Below are 19,489 nucleotides of genomic sequence, written 5' to 3'. Positions count from 1 at the left end.
CTTTGAGCCCAGGAGAATATTTTCCCTCCTATTAAGGTTAGGTTTTCATTTTGATGTAGCCAAGTCAAGGAGCTCTGGTAGTGCAGTGCTAAACATGCGAGCCGGCTAACTGAAAGGTTAGCAATTCAAATCCACTAAAGGAAGACTCATGGGTAATATCACAGCTTCAGAAACCCGAGGGAGGGTGGTGGAGAGTCAGAACTGAGTTGATGGAAGTGAATTTGGTCTTGATACCCAAGGCAAAAGGAATCTAAACTTGGTAGTGGGTGTGAAGATAGCAGGAGCAAAAGGTGCCTATCTTTGTAGTCATTATGCTCAGCCTTGGCTGCATATTTGGAAGCAGTTGGAACTCAACAACTCCAGCAGCCAAGGTTGCACCAGGCCCATTAATCAGAGCTTCAGGATGTGCTGGAGCATTGAGTGTGATTCCCCTCTTCTTACTCTTACCCTAGAGTTTTAGCTCTTGGATTTTCTAAGTCTCTGGTAAATGCACTGTATTGAGTTACAATGGAGGCTCAGGCTCTGCGGAAAGGGAGAGGCATTGGGGCGTTTCCTGGAGGGAGTTTCAGGTGCAAAGAATTCAACCCCACACCTAGAAAACCAGTTCCCCCAGTTTAGCGTGATGTCATCGGGAGCCAATTACAAAATGTCTTCTATTTGAGATTACCGAAACGTGTGAACTGATTAAACCTAGAAATTGCTTGGGATCTCAGGCCCTAGTTCGAATAGACCCGGCCTTTCCCAGTATTAACACATTTAATCCGCAGCTATTGAACTCGGGGAGCATTGAGCAGGCGGTGAATTTGAGCCCAAAAGCCAGTTTCAGAACAAACAATGAAGAGTCCTCCTGTGTGGGTTTACAATGGCAATCTGTAGATAGACTCTTGCTGCTACCTACTGGCAGAGAAGGGTGCTGACTCGTGGAGCTGACTTGCGGGGGCCCCCTGGTGGTGAATGTGGTTTATCCATATTCACTAATAACGCGGCGAGTGGAAAGGCGTCCTCCATAAATCTATCAGTGGGGTCGGGGGATGTACTTGCTTAACGTTGGAAAATGACATCCTGGGAAAGATAGGACATAAAAAAGAGGGCGCCTTTCAACAACTGGCCAGAGCAGATCGTGAGGATGGCGCAGGATAAGGCAGGGTACTGATCTATATTGTTCATAGGTGCGCTATGAGTCTCTTTTGACTCCACAGTACCTTGCCCATGAGAAAACTCCAGCTCTTGGGGTTTGGAGCCTTGACTAGAGTTTCTGACTCAGTCTAGGGTTACTTTTTTGTCCGCAAAATTGCCACTAGGGATGGGGCCTCTACAATGCATTTTTGGGTTTGCTCTCTAGGACTTCATAGGACTTCACTGGGGGAGCATGAAAATAATTGACCGAGGTCGAGCTGGAACACCGGAAACCAAGGGTCAAGGAGTATCGAGAAGGCAGAGTCAGATGGGAGGAACAGGCTCACGGGTCTGGAGGGGACAGATAAGTGGTCTTTCAGGAGCGATCTATCAGAAAGTAGTTTGGTAGAACTGGGGCTTGGAAGGACAGGTAGAAAAAGTGGCCTGTAATCGGGCCGGAGTAATTTTAGAAAGGCTTCGTATATCATGCTAAAGTACAGCTCAGGACCTGGGTGACTGGTTCTGGCTCAGGGTCTCTCTTGAGGTTGTGGTCAAGAACACTCCAGTTACAGGAAAGCGTGAAGACCCACCTCCGGCCCAGTGTGCTCATGTGACCAGCAAATTGGCACTGGCTATTGGTAAGAGGCTTCAGTTCTTTTTTTTTTTTCTTTTTTGAGACTTTAATGAAAGTTTATAAAGAACTTGGATTTCCATTCATTCATTGTCATACATTTTTCTTCCTGCCCACCCCCCAAGTTCACATTTTTCTTTGGAAAAAATGTTCTTTCATTGTGATACACCTACCTACCCCCTGCCCCAGACATCTTTATTATGCAGCTCTTATTCTGGACTCTTGTCATGCCAATAATATCTAGTCATATATTCCTTTTATACAGTTCTCTCCCTCATCTGTTTCAATTCTGTACCATGTGATTCCTCCTTAAGGCTGCTTGAACACCCTTGAGACATGGCAGTTCTTTTTTTTAAAATTTTTATACCTTTATTTTATGTGTGCACCATCAAATCGGATCTGACTGGTACAGGAGGAGATTGTCTCGCCTTCTTCAGCAGAGCATCTGGTGGATTTGAACCGCATACCTCTGGGATTGCAGTGCAGCTTCTTGCCTCTAGGCCACCAGAGCTCGCCAAGACGTGGCAGTTCTTATCCCTCCAAGGGAGTGATGCCAGAGAGCAAAGCTGAGCTGTAATATTTTATATAGCTGAGGCTCAGAAGTCACTCTCTGTAACCTGGGCAGTAGACAAAGGACAACCAGGATTCAATGTGATCGAAACCCTCAGGGGAACCAAAGAGGAGCCGTGGACTATCTATGAGGCTGGCTAAGACTGCCCTCTTCAGAAGCCAAGGGAGACAGCAGAGACTTTTATATAAGAAGGCTCTGTTTGGTATTTATCTTCAATGACTGATACACAAGGTTGTTATCAGGGAGAATCAACTTGGTGGCAAGTACACTTCCCCACGTAGAGGCTAGATTAAAGAAAGGAATGGAACGAAAGTGAATTAAGATGCTAACGGTTCGTTGAGCCAGTGTTTTTCAGCTTTTAGTGTGGATACAAATCACCTGGAGATCTTGTTAAAATGCAATTCTACAAAACAGAACCAGGACAGACAGGTGGGATATGTAATCACAAATTTATAACAAAAAACTGTGTTTTATTTAAAAAAATAAAAACAATTCTATGGAGTGAATTATGACTCACAGTGACTCCAGAGGACAGGGCACAAGTGGCCCTAGAGTTTCCAAGGCTGTCATCTTCATGGAAGCTGACATCTCTCATCTGTGGAGCAGCTGGTGGCTTCATACGGCCAACTTTTCACCAGCAGAATACTTAACCGCTGTGTGATGTATGTCTTCCAATGTGTGCTTTATTATGAAGTGTATTTTTCATTAAATGTGGTTTTTTTATTTTATTATTTTTGTGTGAGTGTACCGTCAAATCAGATCTGATTGGTACTGACGGGTACAGGAGGAGATTGTCCCTCCTTCCCCGGCAGAGCATCTGGTGGATTCGAACCGTGCACCTCTGGGATTGTAGTTGCAGCTCCTTACCACTAGGCCACCAGAGCTCCCCTTAAATGTGTATCTTAAATGAGTCAGGGAGCCTAGTCAGGTGGCCTAGTGGTAAGAAGGTGCACTGCAACCCGAAAGGCAAGTGGTTCAAATCCACCAGCTGCTCCATGGAAGAATGGGAGGAGACTCCTGAGCGATTTATTGCCTTTGTAAACCCAGTGGTGGGGCGTGGTGGTGTCAGCAATGGGTTAGTCCCGACTTGATGGCAAATAGTAACAAATGTGTTAGTAGGAGAAAGACAATCTTCTCCTATATGAATTACAGCTTCTGAAAACCTGCTGGAGGCTTAGAGAGGAGTCGCTTCCGACTCAAAGGTACACAACAACAACAAATGTGTTAGGTGTTGCCAAGTTGATTCCAACACATAATGACTGTACAGAAAACAGAACAAAGCCTTGCTCGATCCGGCGCCTCTCACAATCCCCGCAGCCATCTCGCTGAGGGTCTTCCTCTTCACTTTTCCAGCATGATGCTCTTTCTCCTCCAGGACTGGCTGACAACCTGCTCCAAGCATGGAAGGTGAACTCTCACCTCTGCCCATCCATCTTAAACTTTGAGAAGTTTCACTGGATCATCTTTATTAACTGCTGCTTCTTCATTTCTCAATCTGCTTGTGTATCAGTCAAGCAATAAATCACAGAGACAGGAAGTAATTTGTGGGTGATTACAACCCATCAAGGAGAGTTGATCATCAGTGCTTTCCCTCAACTTTGTTCTAATTTTGGGTTTTCCTATTCACCCTAGCCATTTTTTTTGGGTCTTATCTATATGTTTACACCATCCTTCCCACTTCCCCCCCCTTTCCCACTAATATCAGACTTACCTTAGCCCAAACCTGCACCCCCTATGGCCATATTTTTGCCTATGCCTGAAGAAGGGGGGAAAGTACCCTTTTCAGGGCTTGGTTTGCTGACTTTGGATGAGATGATGCTTTTCAGTGACTGCAGAATTAAAAGCTGAATGTAAGAAAAGCATGTAAATGAGGCCTTCAAATTCATGCCAAGTGGTTCTGGGTTCAGTTGTGGACACAAGGCTAGTGTTGCATAGAGACCAAATCTCTTGTGCATAACAATTTTTTAACTTGATTTAATTAGTGATATGAGTGAAAACTTACAATACAAATTGAGTTTTAATTCTTACACATGATGTGGATCACAATCTCCACATTATAGTATCTCTCTTCCCACCCTCTCCCCATGCTTCCTGTTTCCATCCATCCTTCTTTCCTTACTTCTTACCTTCTGAACTTTATCCCTAAACAGATACTACCTTTTCAATATTGTTTGGTTGATTGTTCTAAGGACTATTATTGATAATATTATAGACTTACTTTCTGAATAAAAATCACAGAAATTATTTTAGTTTTAGGTTTGAAGACTAAGGACCATAGTTTTAGGTTTCCATAAATTTCTGTCAAACCAGTAAACCTGATCTTTTTAAAGATTTTTTGAATTCTGTTCCACATTTTTCTTCCATTCTGTTGGAGACCTTCAACTACGATTCCGTTCAGAGAAGTCTGTGGTGGTAGCCAGGCACCATCTAGTTTTTCTGGTCTCACGGACATGAAGACCGAAGTTCACATGGTGCATTAGTCCCTTGAACCAAGTCTTTCCTTTTCTTCACTCTCTGTTCCATACAGAGAAAGACCAATTAGTTGCACTCTACATGGCCACTCACCAAAGCAAGATACAAAACATTGTCTTTGTGGACTATGTTATGGTAATTGAACTTGATGCTCGAGCTTCTGAGCCTACCAATTCGTTCCCTCAAAGTGTATGGCTGTAAAAAGAATAAGAGTTGCATGGAGGTGGCCATATTTGACCTTTATCAGATTGACCAAGGGGAATTGTCTCTGTCAATATAATCAGCAGCACAAAACCAATTCCCGTGAAGTCAGACATGTTGTCCACACTCCCATACCACTTTTTACTGACACCAATCTTACTACTTTGCTTGGTCCAAAATCCGATGTGATAGCTCATAGACCACACGGAACCACACTGAGGAAACTCAAAAGGCTATAATTAAGGTTAGTAGCAGAATACAGTCAAGGCAACTTCTAAAATGTGCTTGCTGGCACCTCAGCCTTGAGCCTTGCAGCTTTAGGTCAGTGTTACAAAGCTCTCAGTCCTATCAACTGAGGGTGGCTCATCCCCACCCTCACCCCATGTAAACTTGGGCAAAGGCTCTTAGCTCTGGTTGCAAGGGCATTAGCAGTCCCAAGGTGAGGTCTCTCTCATGTCAGGTCTCTGGCCCTCTGCTCTGGCCACTGCTGTGGCTGTTGTAAGTCTAGCTGGCACAGCTGCTGTACATCTAGCTGGTGCAAGAATATCTGGCCCTTAAGGGTACCTACTGCATTCCTGCTTCTTATTTGCTGGTGGTGAGACTCCCCCATTCTGCTGCTTGGATCTGCTCAATTTAATGCTGCTACTAGCCCTTGTGAACTGGTGAATTGCTATCCCCTTGTGAACTGGTGAGCCTAGCCAATCCTCATGGGGATTTGTGAGATAGCCTAATTCCCTTGTGGATAGGATATCACACCCTATTTGTTATTTCAACCCATCCACATGGCAAAATAAGTTAATCGATATGGAAGCCATTTTGAACAGTAAGCCTTTAACACCACAAAGAGCTAAGATATTTTTCTAATTTTGTCTGCTGTTCTAGTATATAGTTGCATCTATACCTACACATGCCTGTTTCTCTTGCCTATCAATGTATCTATTCATAGATTAATGACTCTTTATAATCATAAGGCCAGATTATGTGACTAATAGTATCTACCTCTGTTGTCTGTAACTCTTCCACGAGGGATGCAGCACTAAGACCAACAATCTACTTTATACAGATGACAAAACTTTGCTTGCTGAAAGTGAGGAGGCTATAAAACATTTGCTGCAGAAGATCAAGGACTACTGCCTTCGGTATGGATTGCATCTCAACATCAAGAAAACAAAGGTCTTCACCACAGGACTGACAGCCAGAATTATGATAGATGAAGAACGGAATGAAGCTGCCAATGATTTCGTCTTGATTGGATCAACAATCAACACTCTTGGTACCAAGCCAAGAAATCAGGAGATGTGTACTGGGCAAGTCCACTGTCAGGGACCTCTCAAAAATGCTGAAGGGCAGTGATGTCAGTTTGAAGACTACAGTGTGCCTGATCCAGGCCATAGTCTTTTCCATCACTTGCTATGCATCTGAGAGCTGGACAATGAATACGGATGACAGAAGAAAAATTGATGTCTGAGTTGTGGTGCTAGAGAAGAGCACTGGCTATCCCATGGACTGGCAAAAGAACATATAGGTCTTGAAAAAAGTGCAGCCAGAGTGCACCTTGGAGGCAAAGATGATGAAGCTTTGTCTTTCATATTCTGGAAATGTAGCTAAGTGGGGCTATTTCTTGGGAGGGTACATCATGTTTGGAAAGATGGAGGGTCTGCCAAGGAGATCTCCAATGAAATGGATTGACATGGTGATTACAGCGATGGGCTCTAGTATGTCAGAGATGATGAGGATTACAGCACAGTGTCTCCTGAGCCATGAATCTCAGGTTCAGGTGTCATTACCCATCAGGCAGGATTCAGGTTGACTTTTCATAGGGTCACTATGTGCCATACTCAACAGCACCTAATAACAACAACAAGCAACCGGCAGCAGTGACCATCGGCACCATCTTTGAACAGGGCAATGCTTCTTGTTTCCGAACTCAATCCAACCCACTGCCAACGAGCCAATTCCAACTTGTAATGATTCTCTAGAACACTGGAGAACTACCCCATAGGGTTTCCAAGGCCTATTTACTACTCAAGTAAAAATCCTACCGACATGAAATTTAGTTGCAATGCAATGCACAGGCTGTCCTTGTTTTTATTGGCCAGGACTGACCTTCTTGAACTCACATGAAGCACTAATCAAACAGTTACAGATAAATTATTGCATCATGCTCCCATCGTCCTCATGTATTTTAAATTTTATTTGCTTAATTTTTTTTGCCATCAGTAATCACCATCTCTCTACACTTTCACTGCTTCTCCAGCTGTATCCATTTATATACACTGCACACATATCTAAGGAATCCTGCGGAGAAATGGTTAAAGTGCTTGGTTACTAATGGGAAGACTGACAGTTCTAACTTCTGCACAGAAGATGTGGTAGTCTGCTGTCATAAACATTTATGACCAGTAAAGGTGAGGTGATATTCAGTTCCTTCCCTCAACTGTTTTAAAGACTCCTGTTTCCACTCACCCCAGCTTTTTCTCTTCTACCTACATGCTCCCTATGCAATTCTATTCTGTTCTGAAGGGTCACTTTGAGTCAGAATTGACTCAATAGCAATGAATTCTACAGATATATATTCACATTTCTTATTGGTTTTCATTGTAAGCCCTATTTCTCCAGGGGTAAAACTTGACTGGATCTAATTAGTTGATTCAAAGGTAGAAATTGTTTCAAGATCAGAGACTGACTGTTTTAGCCATTCCCACTGGATTTACTGTCTTTGAAAGCACAAGCTTTCTTGTAAGTCACTGGAGAGCTCATTGTACCACAGCCAGGCCAGTCCCATCAGTTGGACTATTAAATCTGCTTTTTTTTATGTCAAGTGCAGAAATGATCTTTTTTAGACTAATAATGTTATATAGATAAATAGTAGCCCTTCTACTCTAAACAAACAAAATACTCTCATTTTTACTATTTATTGCTGCTGAATCATAATCTGCATTCTTGTCACTTCTCTCCAAAAAATTCTCCCTCCTCTAAAGGCTTAGTAAGACGAACTCAAGAAGCCAAAATAAGGGCTGGATATAAAGGCTGAACTGCAGGGGGCCTGGGTTATTCTTCATTTTTAAAACAGAGCATCCACATCAGAATAGTGCCTGCCATCATGCACCTGGGAAATTGCTGGGGACTCACTCACTCACCTGGCAGGACAAATCTCTATCAGGCCACCAAACAGGCATTTCTAGAGAGAGCATGTGAGAGAGCTTATTTGTTCCATGAGATGCTTTTCCAGAAAAGGAATCTATGCCAAATAAGTGTGGTGCTCCTTTTGATACCAGAGAAACTTCTAGAAACATTACAAAAAAAAAAAGGTTTCTTGCTTATGCACACTATAACAATGCAAGAAGCAAGTAGTTTATAAACTTACTTCATGGTGTTTTTGGTGGAGTCCTTTTAACATGGTGTGGATTGACCTTGGGAAATTCTGCTTTGAATGGTACCACAGATTCTTTGAACGATGCCCTGTAGACACAGCCAGAGGCTGTCTTCTTGGCCAAGTTTCAGACTCACTGTTATCAAATATTGTTATGGTCCAGCTTGTGACTCCTACACAGTTGCACTCAGCATACACACTCTTCAACACCACCTCCCTGGGGTGCTTCTTGGTTTATGCTGAGCTTGCTCTGCACCACAGCCCAACATCTAAGTAAGAAAGTAAATTATTCCTGCCAAGGGTCAGTGCCTCATGGAATCTGCATCATGGCATCAGAGATGGTTGAGAGACCACCTCATGCTTGCTCCCGGGAGTGGGAAAGGCTTAAACAGAGGGGGAAGGAGCAGTTCTAGAGAAGCGCGCATATGCATCTGTGATGCCCGAACATACCTATTCATTAATTTGACTGTTATTTCTTGAGAACCTTTTTTCGGGTATCAAATATGGTAAGAAGCTGCACTGCAACTGCAAAGGCACATAGTATGAATTCACCAGTTGCTCTAGAGAAGGATGGACAAACTCATTCCGTGTGATGTACTGCCTCAGAAAACCTGCTGGAGGGTCAGCTATGGGTTGATTACAACTTAATGGTACCCAACAACATGGCGATGAATACTGGGTGCACAGTGACGGGGAAAATGCACATTTCATGATCTCTGGAGCTTACAATTGAGGGAAGACCTACATGTTCATAGACACTCTTTCTATCCAGGTACTGTCCATATAACAAGACTTACAAGATAGTACAAGGAGACACCTAATTGGGACTTGGCATCATAAGGTGGTGTAAATGATTAACGTGCTCAGCTTCTAACAGAAAGGTTGACAGAGCCCACCTGAGGTGCCTCGGAAGGAATGCCTGGTGATCTTTTTTTCAAATTAGCCGTTGAAAATCCAGTGAGGTATACAGTTCTACTCTGAACTACATGAGCTCTCCAGGGGTGAGATTCACTGTCCCAGTCACAGGCTGTTTACCCAACACTGAGCTGTCACAGCAGAAGGGGGTTTCCTTAGACTGAGGAAGTCAGTCTCGAGGTGATCATGGTCTCTCATTTCAGTCACCAAAAGTTTTCCCTAGACTGAAGCTGTCATGGTTGTTGTCTTGATCACAGATTATTTCACCTGAATTAAAGCTATCGGGGCATCTCGTCTTAGTCACTGGCCATTTTCTCTGGACTGAGGTGATCACAAACTCCCATTTCAGCCATAGACTATTTTTCCTAGATTGAAGCTATCACTGCCACAATGTTGGTCATCGACTGTTTTCCCTTAACTGAAGTGATCATGGTGCTCCGTGTCAGTCACTGATGGTTATTCCTGGTTGAGGCCATTATAGATGCCATCTCCATTATGGATTACTTTCCCTCAACTGGGGCAGTCATGTCATCAATGGGACCAGCTAGGATTATTGTCACCCACTACAGTTACTCATGGTGCCATCTCTGTGCCCTGACATATCACTAATATGTGATACAGTTGTAAATAGTTTAAATGTAAGATTTCTCAGATTGCATGAATACATGATTTCTCAGATTACATGAAAATAAAAAAGTTTTATTTGAAAAACTTTTGACATTAAAGGAAACATTATTAGTAACCAAATGAAGCCTGTTTACTTGTAGCTTTCTTTTCATTACTACTTCCCCCTCAAGAGTTCTTGATATATTCACAAACACTGTTCTTCTTAGGTGTCCTTGTGTCGACTACCATGCCTAGCAGCCCTATAAACAACAGATCCGAACCTTGTCCTATCCTATGCCTTCCTCACCAACTCTGATATACCTGAGCCCATTATTACAGTCATTGTGTGAATGCATCCCATTGAGAGTCTTTTCCTCTCTCACTGATCCTCTACCTTTCCCAGCATGATGTCTTTTCCCAAGGACTGGCCCTTCTCAACAACATACTCACAGATGAGAGGTAAAGCTTCAAAATCCAGGCCTTTAAGGAGCACCCTGGTTGCATTTCCTCCAAGACAGATTTATTCGTTCTTTTAGCAGTCAATGGGATATTGAATACTCTTCACCAACACTACAATTCACAGGCATGGATTCTTTCTCTGTTATCCTTAGTCACTGTCCAACTTTCAGATGCATAGGAAGTAATTGAAAACATCCTGACTTGGATAAGGTGCACCTTATTCCTTAAAGTGACATCTTTGCTCTCTAGCACTTTGGCAAGGTCCCTGACAGCAGATTTTCCACAATGCCACCACACGTCTTGATTTCTTGACTGCTGGTACCAAAGGTATTGACTGTGTAGCTAAATAAGTTGAAATACAATTTCAGTCTTCTATCTATCTATCTATCTATCTATCTATCTATCTATCTATCTATCTATCTATCTATCTATCTATCTATCTATCTAGTTGCCTATTGGTCCAGTAGTGAGGATTTCTGTTTTCTTGATGTTGAGATGTAAAATCCATATTGAAGGCTGTAGCCTTTGATCTTCATTAAGTGCTTCAAGTCTTCTTTTCACTTTCTTCTAGCAAAGTTGTATCATCTGCATAATGCTCTTCCTCAGCCTGAAGCCACATGCTTCTTCACAGAGTTCAGCTTCTCAAGTGATTTTCTTAGTATACAAATTGATGAGATGGAGAAAAGCTACAACTCTCACATACACTTTTCCTGATTTTACACCAGACAGTGGTCACTTGTTCTGTTGGGGAAACTGCTTCTTGCTTTATGATCCTAGTTAGGTGATCTGAGATTCCTATTCTTTTCAATGTTGTCCATAATTTGTCATGAGCCACATGGTCAAATGTCTTTGCATAGACAGTAAGACACAAGTCAACATCTTCCTGGGATTCTCTGCTTTCAGCCAAGACTCATATGACATAAACAATAGTATCTCTCATTCCATGGCCTCTTTTGAATCCAGCTTGAATGCCTGAAGTTCCCTGCCGATAATCTTAAGCAAGATTTTACTTTCAGCACATGATATTATTTGATAAATTCTGCATGCTGTTGGACCACTTTTTTTTCTTTAAAAGAATCTCTTCCAGTCAGGTGATCAGGTAAGCTATCTTCCAAACTTCTTGGCATAGATGAATGAGCATATACAGGGCTGGATCTGTTTGGTGGAACTACTTCCCACAATACTGGAGCTAAAACAGAAAATGTGACACAAAAACACCAGCAGCAACAAAACCAAGAGCACAACTGTAGTGTGTACAGATGAACCATGTTCTTTGAAGCCTCACTGTAATTGGGCAATAATGACAGCCCTGGATGATATTACCGAAACCAATCCTGCTGTTGTTGAGTCCACTCTCATTCAGTGACCCTCGAGGGTAGAGGAGAACTGCCCCACAAGGTTCCCCAGGCTAAGTATTTATAGAAGCAAACCCTCATATCTTTCTCCTACTGTGTGACTGGCACATTGGAATAGTGGACCTTCTTGGTTAGCAGCCAAATGCCTTAACTGCTGCTCCACCAATTATTCTGGAATGTGTGAGAACATGCAAAAAGGAAATTAGCAGAGAGCTTTAGCCTTTGAGATACAGTGATGCACGTAAGCTGTTGTTGTTGCTGTTATGTGCTGTCGAGTCGCCTGCGACTCATAGCGACCCTATGTAGTAAGCTAGGTTTAGCAAAAAAATAGCTTTGTGCTGGTTTAACTACCTATGGGTCTGTTTTTATAAGAAATAGCAAATGTCTGCTGAAATACTGCATTTCATTTTTATAGTTACTTTGGTGTCATCCTCTCTGACAGTGTTATCTGGTGTGATGTGCACCAGCCCCCCACATCCAGTTACTCCACTGGTGCCTATCTTGACCATCAACAATTTTCCCTAGACCAAGGCAATCACACCCCACCATTTTGGTCATCGACTATTTCCCCTGGATTGAGAGAACGACAGCAGTGGTGTTAGTCATTGACTGTTTCCCCTGAACCTTGGTGTTCAAGCCTGCCATCCTAGGCATAGACTGTTTTCCCAGGACTGAGAAAATTATGACTCTTCATCCCTGTGATCCAATGTTGTCCCTGGACTAAGGCACACAACCTTTACCTTGGTCATCAACGGTGATCACTCCCTTAAATTATGGTTGAGACCTATGATTCACCTCTGGAGGGGAAAAATCAGATATGGCAATACTATTAATACCTGTGACTGAACTGTAAAGTCATGCCACTTACATCTTGGTGGCTGATGCTCTCTTTTTGGTGGCATGCTGGGGGATGGGGCATGTGGCAAAGAACTGGGAGCAGGCTTTGGTGCACAGCCCAAGAGGAACTGAATCCTGACAACAACCACACACGTGTGCTCTTGGAAGTGGGTGTTTCGCTAGGAGGATGCTTGCGGTCCAAGGCCACACCCAGATTGCAGTCTGTGAGAGGTCCCGAAGCAGAGCACCTAGACAAGCTCCCCCTAAACTGTACACAGATAAACAATCATTGTTTTAAGCCACCAAGTCGAGGGGCAATTTGTTAGATCGTGAGCCAGAAGAGCAGCTGCTCTGCATTTTTAATAAGGTACCGCACTCGACTTCCCATCAGCCAGTATTATTTAATAGAATTAACATACAGTTTGTTATACCGTGAATCATTTTCAGTTAAGACCACATTTCTCAGGTTTTGCCAGAACAAGCCTTCCGCCTTGGGGTTGTTCGGCCACTGGAGGATGGAGCTCTTACAGATTCGCTGCCGCAGCCTCAGATATTGAGAGTGCTGGAGCACTGGCTCCAGTAGGATGAAAATAATCACGTCCATGTTCTCCTCCATCAGCCTCTGCAAGGCCAAGTAGAACGCCGTCTTAAAGCTCCAGTTCTTGGCGTATTTTTTTGTTAAGACGAATATGGTTTTCTTGCTTTGGTTGATGCTCTGCATGAGGTTGTCGATGATGGCTAATCCTGGGTCCCAATCCCTCTCCTCCAGACAAAGGAGCACATTTTTGTCTTCACTCTCCTCTAGGTGGTACCGCAGCTCATTTATCACCCAGTCTGTGACGGAGGCATCTTTGGTGTCGTAAGAAACGTAAGCATCATAGAAACTTTGGGATGTGGAAAGAGTTCTGTACCCTTTTAGCTTTGCTAAGCACACATGGTAGATAAACCACGCGTCCCAGTAAAACCAGTGGTGGACCAGGGCGGTCACCATGACTGTCGTGGTGATGAAGAACGTGAAGAAAAACAAGATGGCTGCAATCGTGTCTGAGACACACGTGGTGAGCTCCAGACTCACGATACACTTGCCCTGTTGATCTCCCGGGCTGGCACAGGTGACATCTGTCAGTCTAGGGATGGTGACGTTCAGATTCTCATCCATCCATCTTCGGAAATCACCAATGTCACATGTGCAGTCGAAAGGGTTTCTCCCCAGATCCAGAACAGACAGGTTGGTGGCGGTCCTGGTCTCCAGCGTGGATCTGTTGATCATCCTTATCAAGTTGGAGTGCAAATCGAGGTGGGCCAGGCCTCTGGCTTCAGAAAAGAAACCTGAGGGCAGGTGGGCAATCTTGTTTTTCCTCAGCAACAGTGTCTGCAGGGAGGGCGTGAATGTAGACAGTCTGTTCGTTAAGATGGACAGTTCATTTCTACTTAAGTCAAGCAACGTGAGGCGAGTAAAATGCTGCAGGAGTGACCAGTTAAAGAACCTTAACATATTATTGTTTATATAAAGCTCTGTGAGATTATGGGGCAGGTTACAGAAGGCTTCATCCGGGATGTGTCGCAGTTTATTAAAGGATATATCAAGCTGCGTCAGGTTGCCCAGTGATGAGAAGATGTGCCAGTACCTGCTGTCATGACCGTACCACAGAAGGTCAAGGCGGTTGCCACGGAAAACTAACTCCTTCAGGGACACGCTGACCAGCTCAAACTCTGTTAGCGTGTAAATGCTGTTGTGGCTCAAGTTTAAAACTTGGAGATGTTTCAGATTCTTAATAAACCCTAGGCGATGTGTGACACCGGCGATTCGGAAATAGTGCGAGTTGTAGCTGAGATCCAGAACTTCTAACTGAGTCAGTTCCTGGAGAGCGTTGTCGTCATCAAAGTCGAGTCTGTTGTTTGTCAGATCCAGGTATCTGACCCCACGCACAGCTGCAAACTCCAATCCATGCAGCACTTGGGCATTGCCGTTAGAAGATAGATTTAAGCAGGCGATGTCACCAAAACCTTGAAACTGCTTTGCCCCAATGAAGAAAATGCTGTTCAAGCTTAAATCTAAGGTTCTGCCATACTTGCTGCACTGTGGCTTTACTAGAGGATTGGTGTTATGATAAAAATTTGAGTGTGGGTCAAACTTACTGTGTGCTGAGCGTGGTTTCAGAATATGGCTTTGGGAAGAAGAACCAGTTTTCGAGTCATTCACCAGGGGTAATATTCTGTTTTCTGACAAATAAATAACACTCAGGTTGTGGAAGTATTGGAAAATGGTAAAATCGATTTGTTTTATGAAGTTAATGCCCAAGTTGATAGTCCTTAAGTTGGCGAGCTCCATCAGAGGTTGGAAGTCTTTTTCTTTAAGTTCCTGGAAGACATAACCTCTTAAATGCAACACCTGGAGAGATGTAAGCTTAGCAAAGTTTTTGGATATGTTAATATGCTGGGGATAGTCTGTCAACTTATAGTTAAAAGATAAGTCAAGGATTTGTAACCTTGGCAGGTATAATAAAAAATTCCCAGTGGCTATTTCACTTACTAAGTAGTTGAATTCAAGGTATAGAGCCTTCAGATTACTCATATTATAAAACCAGCTTGCAGGAACAGTAGAGAGGGAAGTGCTGGAAAGGTTTAGGTAGTGAAGTTGGGTCAGAGTTTGAAAAGCAAGGGGATGAATCTGAAGCGAAGTGTTTTTTTGACAAGGTTCACATGGAAACGGAGCGTTGAAACACCTTGGACAGTTCCCACTTAAATCGAGTAGATTTAAATTTGTCAATTCCCTGAAGTCTTCCTGACTGATGTTTTGGATCTTAGTGTTGCTGAGATAAAGCTCTGACAGCGAGCTGGGCAGATTCGGTGGCACGTGGTAGAGAGTATTGAAAGACAGTGACAGCACCTTCAAATGTGTAAGCTTCTCAAAGGCTCCATTTTCTATTTCAAATGTTTTGTTACAGTCATGGCCAAAATAGCAGTTCCAACCTAAAAAAAGGCTCCTCAGGTTCACTAGCTCTGAAGTGTTCCGTTTGGTCACCACTGTGATATTGTTTTGGATTAGACTAAGTGCTTCCAAAGATGCTGGCAAACCAGTGGGTATTCTGCATAACTGGTTGTCTTCAAGCAGTAACTCTTTTAGATATTTTAGGTTCTGGAAAGCCCCATGTGCAATTTTCATGCCAACTTTATTCACATTAGGGTTTTCATTCTGATGCAGGAGCTTCGCATTGTAGTTTAAATTGATTTTAGTAAGATTTTGAAGCCCTTCAAATGATTCATTTGTTATGTGAGTGATGAAATTCTCAGACAAGTCTAGCTCTGTCACATACCTGCCCACTGTTTGGGGAACTTCTTTCAGCTGGCGATAGTTGCATTCTGCAATAATTGAGGAATTCTCCTTTTTCTCATCACAAGGATAGCTTCTAGGATAGTTTGCTTCAACAAAGAACCCACAGATACTGGAGATGAGCAGTAAAAGGCAGGTGAAAGGTACAAACTGGAAAGTCATCTTTTCCTACAAAATAGAAATATAATATAATTCACCAGGCATTTCATGCCAAAATTAATAGAGCTTCCCCATGCTTCCTATGAGGGTTTTGTTTTGGTTTTTTAATTATTATTAGGGTCCAAAACCCAAGTTATATTAAAAAACAGTCAACGTTTTGCAAAAATAGAGGATGATCATATCAGATCACAAAACGGAGGATGACTATATAATTACATAACTGTCTAATTACATCATTTCTTAACTGCCAAACCACTAAGAATCATCTGCAAAACTGACAGAAAAATTGACACAAACCTTAACCATCACAGCCAGTGTTCCTCTCACCAGGCACCGTGGCATTCGTATTGGAAGACACACAGCATTAGTTCACCAAATAGTCAGATTATTCAGTATTGCCATAAATGTGAAATCTTGACAAGTGTGACAGTTGGTGAGTGAGAAGTGAAGCAGATGTACAGTTAGTAAGCTTTTATCTAATTTTTTACATAAATCTTTAGGCAACTCAGGGTAACTTGAGTAAGCAGTTAGGCTGCTAATTCCCTCTCTGGTGGACTGAATCCACCAGGCCCTCCAAGAGAGAAAGATGGGCAATATCCTCCTGTATAATTTACAGCCTCTGGAAATCTGCTGTGGGGTCAGCTATGAGCTATGAGTCCTCCTGATCCAATGACAATGAGAGGTGTTTTGGTTTCTTCTTTTTTTCTATTTCTGTATGTGATTCCTTTTCTTTAGCAATTCTTTACTTTCTAAGGGGTTTCGGGTTGAGACTTCAACTTTTGGTCAAGGTGGAAGTGATATTTTAGTCTGAACCTGAATTTAGTGGGAATAGATGAAGAGGAGTGGTCTCAAGGCAGAGAGAACAGTATGAACAAAGACATGACAATGCACATGCTCGCTCAGAGCTGGTAAATCATCCCATTTGTCTAGAGGATGAATGCACAAGGAAGATGATACTGCCAAGAAAATGAGTTATTTTAAACTGTCATGGGTCACGACTTCCATGCCAGTTCTTACTGACTTTTCAGAGAGAGCTCTTCCTTGACATCAAACAGCTTTCTCTCTCTCTCCATTCTTTTCTCCCTGCTGTTCTTTTGTTTTAATAATTTTAATTTTATATTGGTTTGCTAAAGCTGTCTCTGAGAAGAATGGAATCACAGAACACTTGATTGTGCTATGTGAAACCTGTACTTGGACCAGGAGGCAGTCATTAGAGCAGAGCAGGGAAACACTGCATGGTTCAAGGTCATGAAGGGTGTGTACTATAGGGTTGTGTCTTATCTCCAATACCTTTTCAATCTATATGCACAACAGATCATCCAGGAAGCTGGGCTCTATGAGGAGGAATGTGGCAACCAGAATGGAGGAAGACTCATCAACAATCTGCGTTATACAGATGACACAACCCTGCTTACTGAAAAACTGAGGAGGACCAGAAGCGCTTGCTGCAGAAGGTCAAGGACTGATATGGATTGAAGCTCAACATCGAGAAGACAAAGATTCTCATCACTGGGCCGATTGGCAGAATCATGATGGATGCTGAAGAGACTGAGATTGTTAACAGCTTTAATTTGCTTGGCTCCACAGTCAACACTTGGTACCAGGAGTCAGAAAATAAAAAGATGAATTGCTGTCAGGGAAATCTCCAGAGTCCTGAAGAGCAGCGATACCAGTCTGGAGGCTAAGGTGCACTTGATCTGGGCCATAGTCTTTGTCATTACTTGCTGTGCATCAAAAAGCTAGACAGTGACTAGGGATGATAAAAGGAGAATTGATGCCTTTGAGCTGTGGTGCTAGAGAAGAGTACTGAATATACCATCAACTTCCAGGAAAACAAGTTTGCCCTGGAGAGGGTGAAACCTGGCTGCTCCTTGGAGACAAGGATTCAGAAGCTTCGTCTGATGTACTCTGGACATGTTGCAAGGAGGGACCAAGTCCTTAGAGAGGGATGTCATACTTGGGAGGGTGGAGGTACAGCACAAGAGAGGAAGACTCTGGAGGAGATGGACTGACTCAGTGACTGGGGTAATGGGGGAAGGTGTGTCAGAGACAATAAGGTTGGCTCAGGATAGAGCTGGGTTCAGAGATGTGTGCGCTATGAGTCGCAAGTGACTTGACTACACCTAACAACAACAATCATGAAATATCTTTGATCATAACTTTTATTGCTGCTAATAAATGTGAAATCCTTTCTGATTTTGTAGCTGGTGGGAAAGTTCCTTTTGCCTGGGGAATTGACCAGGATGGGAACTTGCCTTGCCTTTGATTCTTCCTCTCTCTGAAGTGCAGATTTCCCTAACAAACAGTGAAATAAATTATATAAAATTAAAGTCTGAATGAAAAAATAACAGGTTCACAGTGATTGTAATTTTTCAGTGTGCTAGCTTCTTGTTGCAAAAAAGATTTGAAGATGAAGCCATATGAGGTTATGATGAATAGAACTGGAATGCAGAGGCATTCATCAAGATCCCTACCACTGGAAGATGTCTGATGCTGGGCCATTATTATGTGTCATTATTATGCATGTAGATTGGTAATTCTGACTGTAATCTTCATAATGCATCAACACTCTTCCCATTTCCGACCTACTTTCCCATTTCTATTCATCCTTCTTTCCGATTTCTTCTGATCAAGGCTCAAGTACACTTTAGTCTAAACTGGTAACTTTACTCTTTAGCTCTTCTTTTTAAAGAAAGCAGGTAATTACCTTCTTTTCAAAATCTCCTTAAATTTCAGACGGATCTTAGTTGAAAGCAGAGAATTCCAGAAAAAAAGCATGTTTACTTGTGTTTTCTTTACTGTATAAAAGCATTTAACATAGAAGTTCTGGTGGCTTAGTAGTAAGGAGTTGCACTGCCAAACCAAAAGCATGCAGTTCAAATCCACCAACTGCTGTACTGACGAAAGATAGGCAGTCTCCTCCCGTGTGATCAACTGCCTCTGAAAACCTGCTGGAGAGTCAGTTCTGAGTCAGTTCTGACTTGAAGGCACATAGCAATAACAAAAGGCTTTAAACTGTGTGGATCATAACAAATTAGGGATAATATGGAGAAGCACTGGAATTCCAGAACACTTAATTGTCCTCATGTAAAACTTAGACCAAAAGCAGTTATTTAAAAAGAACAAGGGAACACTGCATGCTTTAAAATCAGGAAAGGTATGTATCATCATAGTAACTCTCTTCTCACACCTATTAAATTTTTATGCTAGGAAAATAATTTGAGAAGCTGGATTCTTAAGAATAAGAATGTAGCATCAGGGTTGGATTACGACTCATCAACAACCTGTGTTATTCAGATTATACAAATTTGCTTGCAGAAGGTGAAAAAGACTTGAAGCACTTATTGATGCTCAAAGACTACAACCTTAAATATAGATTACATCTCATCATCAAGAAAACAAAAATCCTTACTACTGGATCTATAGGCAACAAGCATCATGATGGAAAAAAATATTGAAG

The 19,489-nt window shown here is 42.5% G+C and overlaps 1 protein-coding gene across 1 annotated transcript; it reads right to left on the bottom strand.

Moving 5' to 3' along the window:
• Positions 1-12,933: 12,933 nt before the first annotated feature.
• On the bottom strand, positions 12,934-16,032 carry TLR8 (toll-like receptor 8). Its single transcript, XM_006892372.1, has one exon. The coding sequence runs from the start codon at positions 16,030-16,032 to the stop codon at positions 12,934-12,936; it is 3,099 nt and encodes a 1,032-aa protein (XP_006892434.1).
• Positions 16,033-19,489: the final 3,457 nt, after the last annotated feature.

The sequence above is a fragment of the Elephantulus edwardii genome, unplaced genomic scaffold, assembly GCF_000299155.1.
Source record: "Elephantulus edwardii isolate Elephantulus edwardi_28Jun2011 unplaced genomic scaffold, EleEdw1.0 scaffold00115, whole genome shotgun sequence".
Classification (NCBI taxonomy): Eukaryota; Metazoa; Chordata; class Mammalia; order Macroscelidea; family Macroscelididae; genus Elephantulus; species Elephantulus edwardii.
The sequence above is the reverse complement of the archived record's forward strand: the minus strand, read 5'-3'. Positions and strand labels throughout refer to the sequence as shown.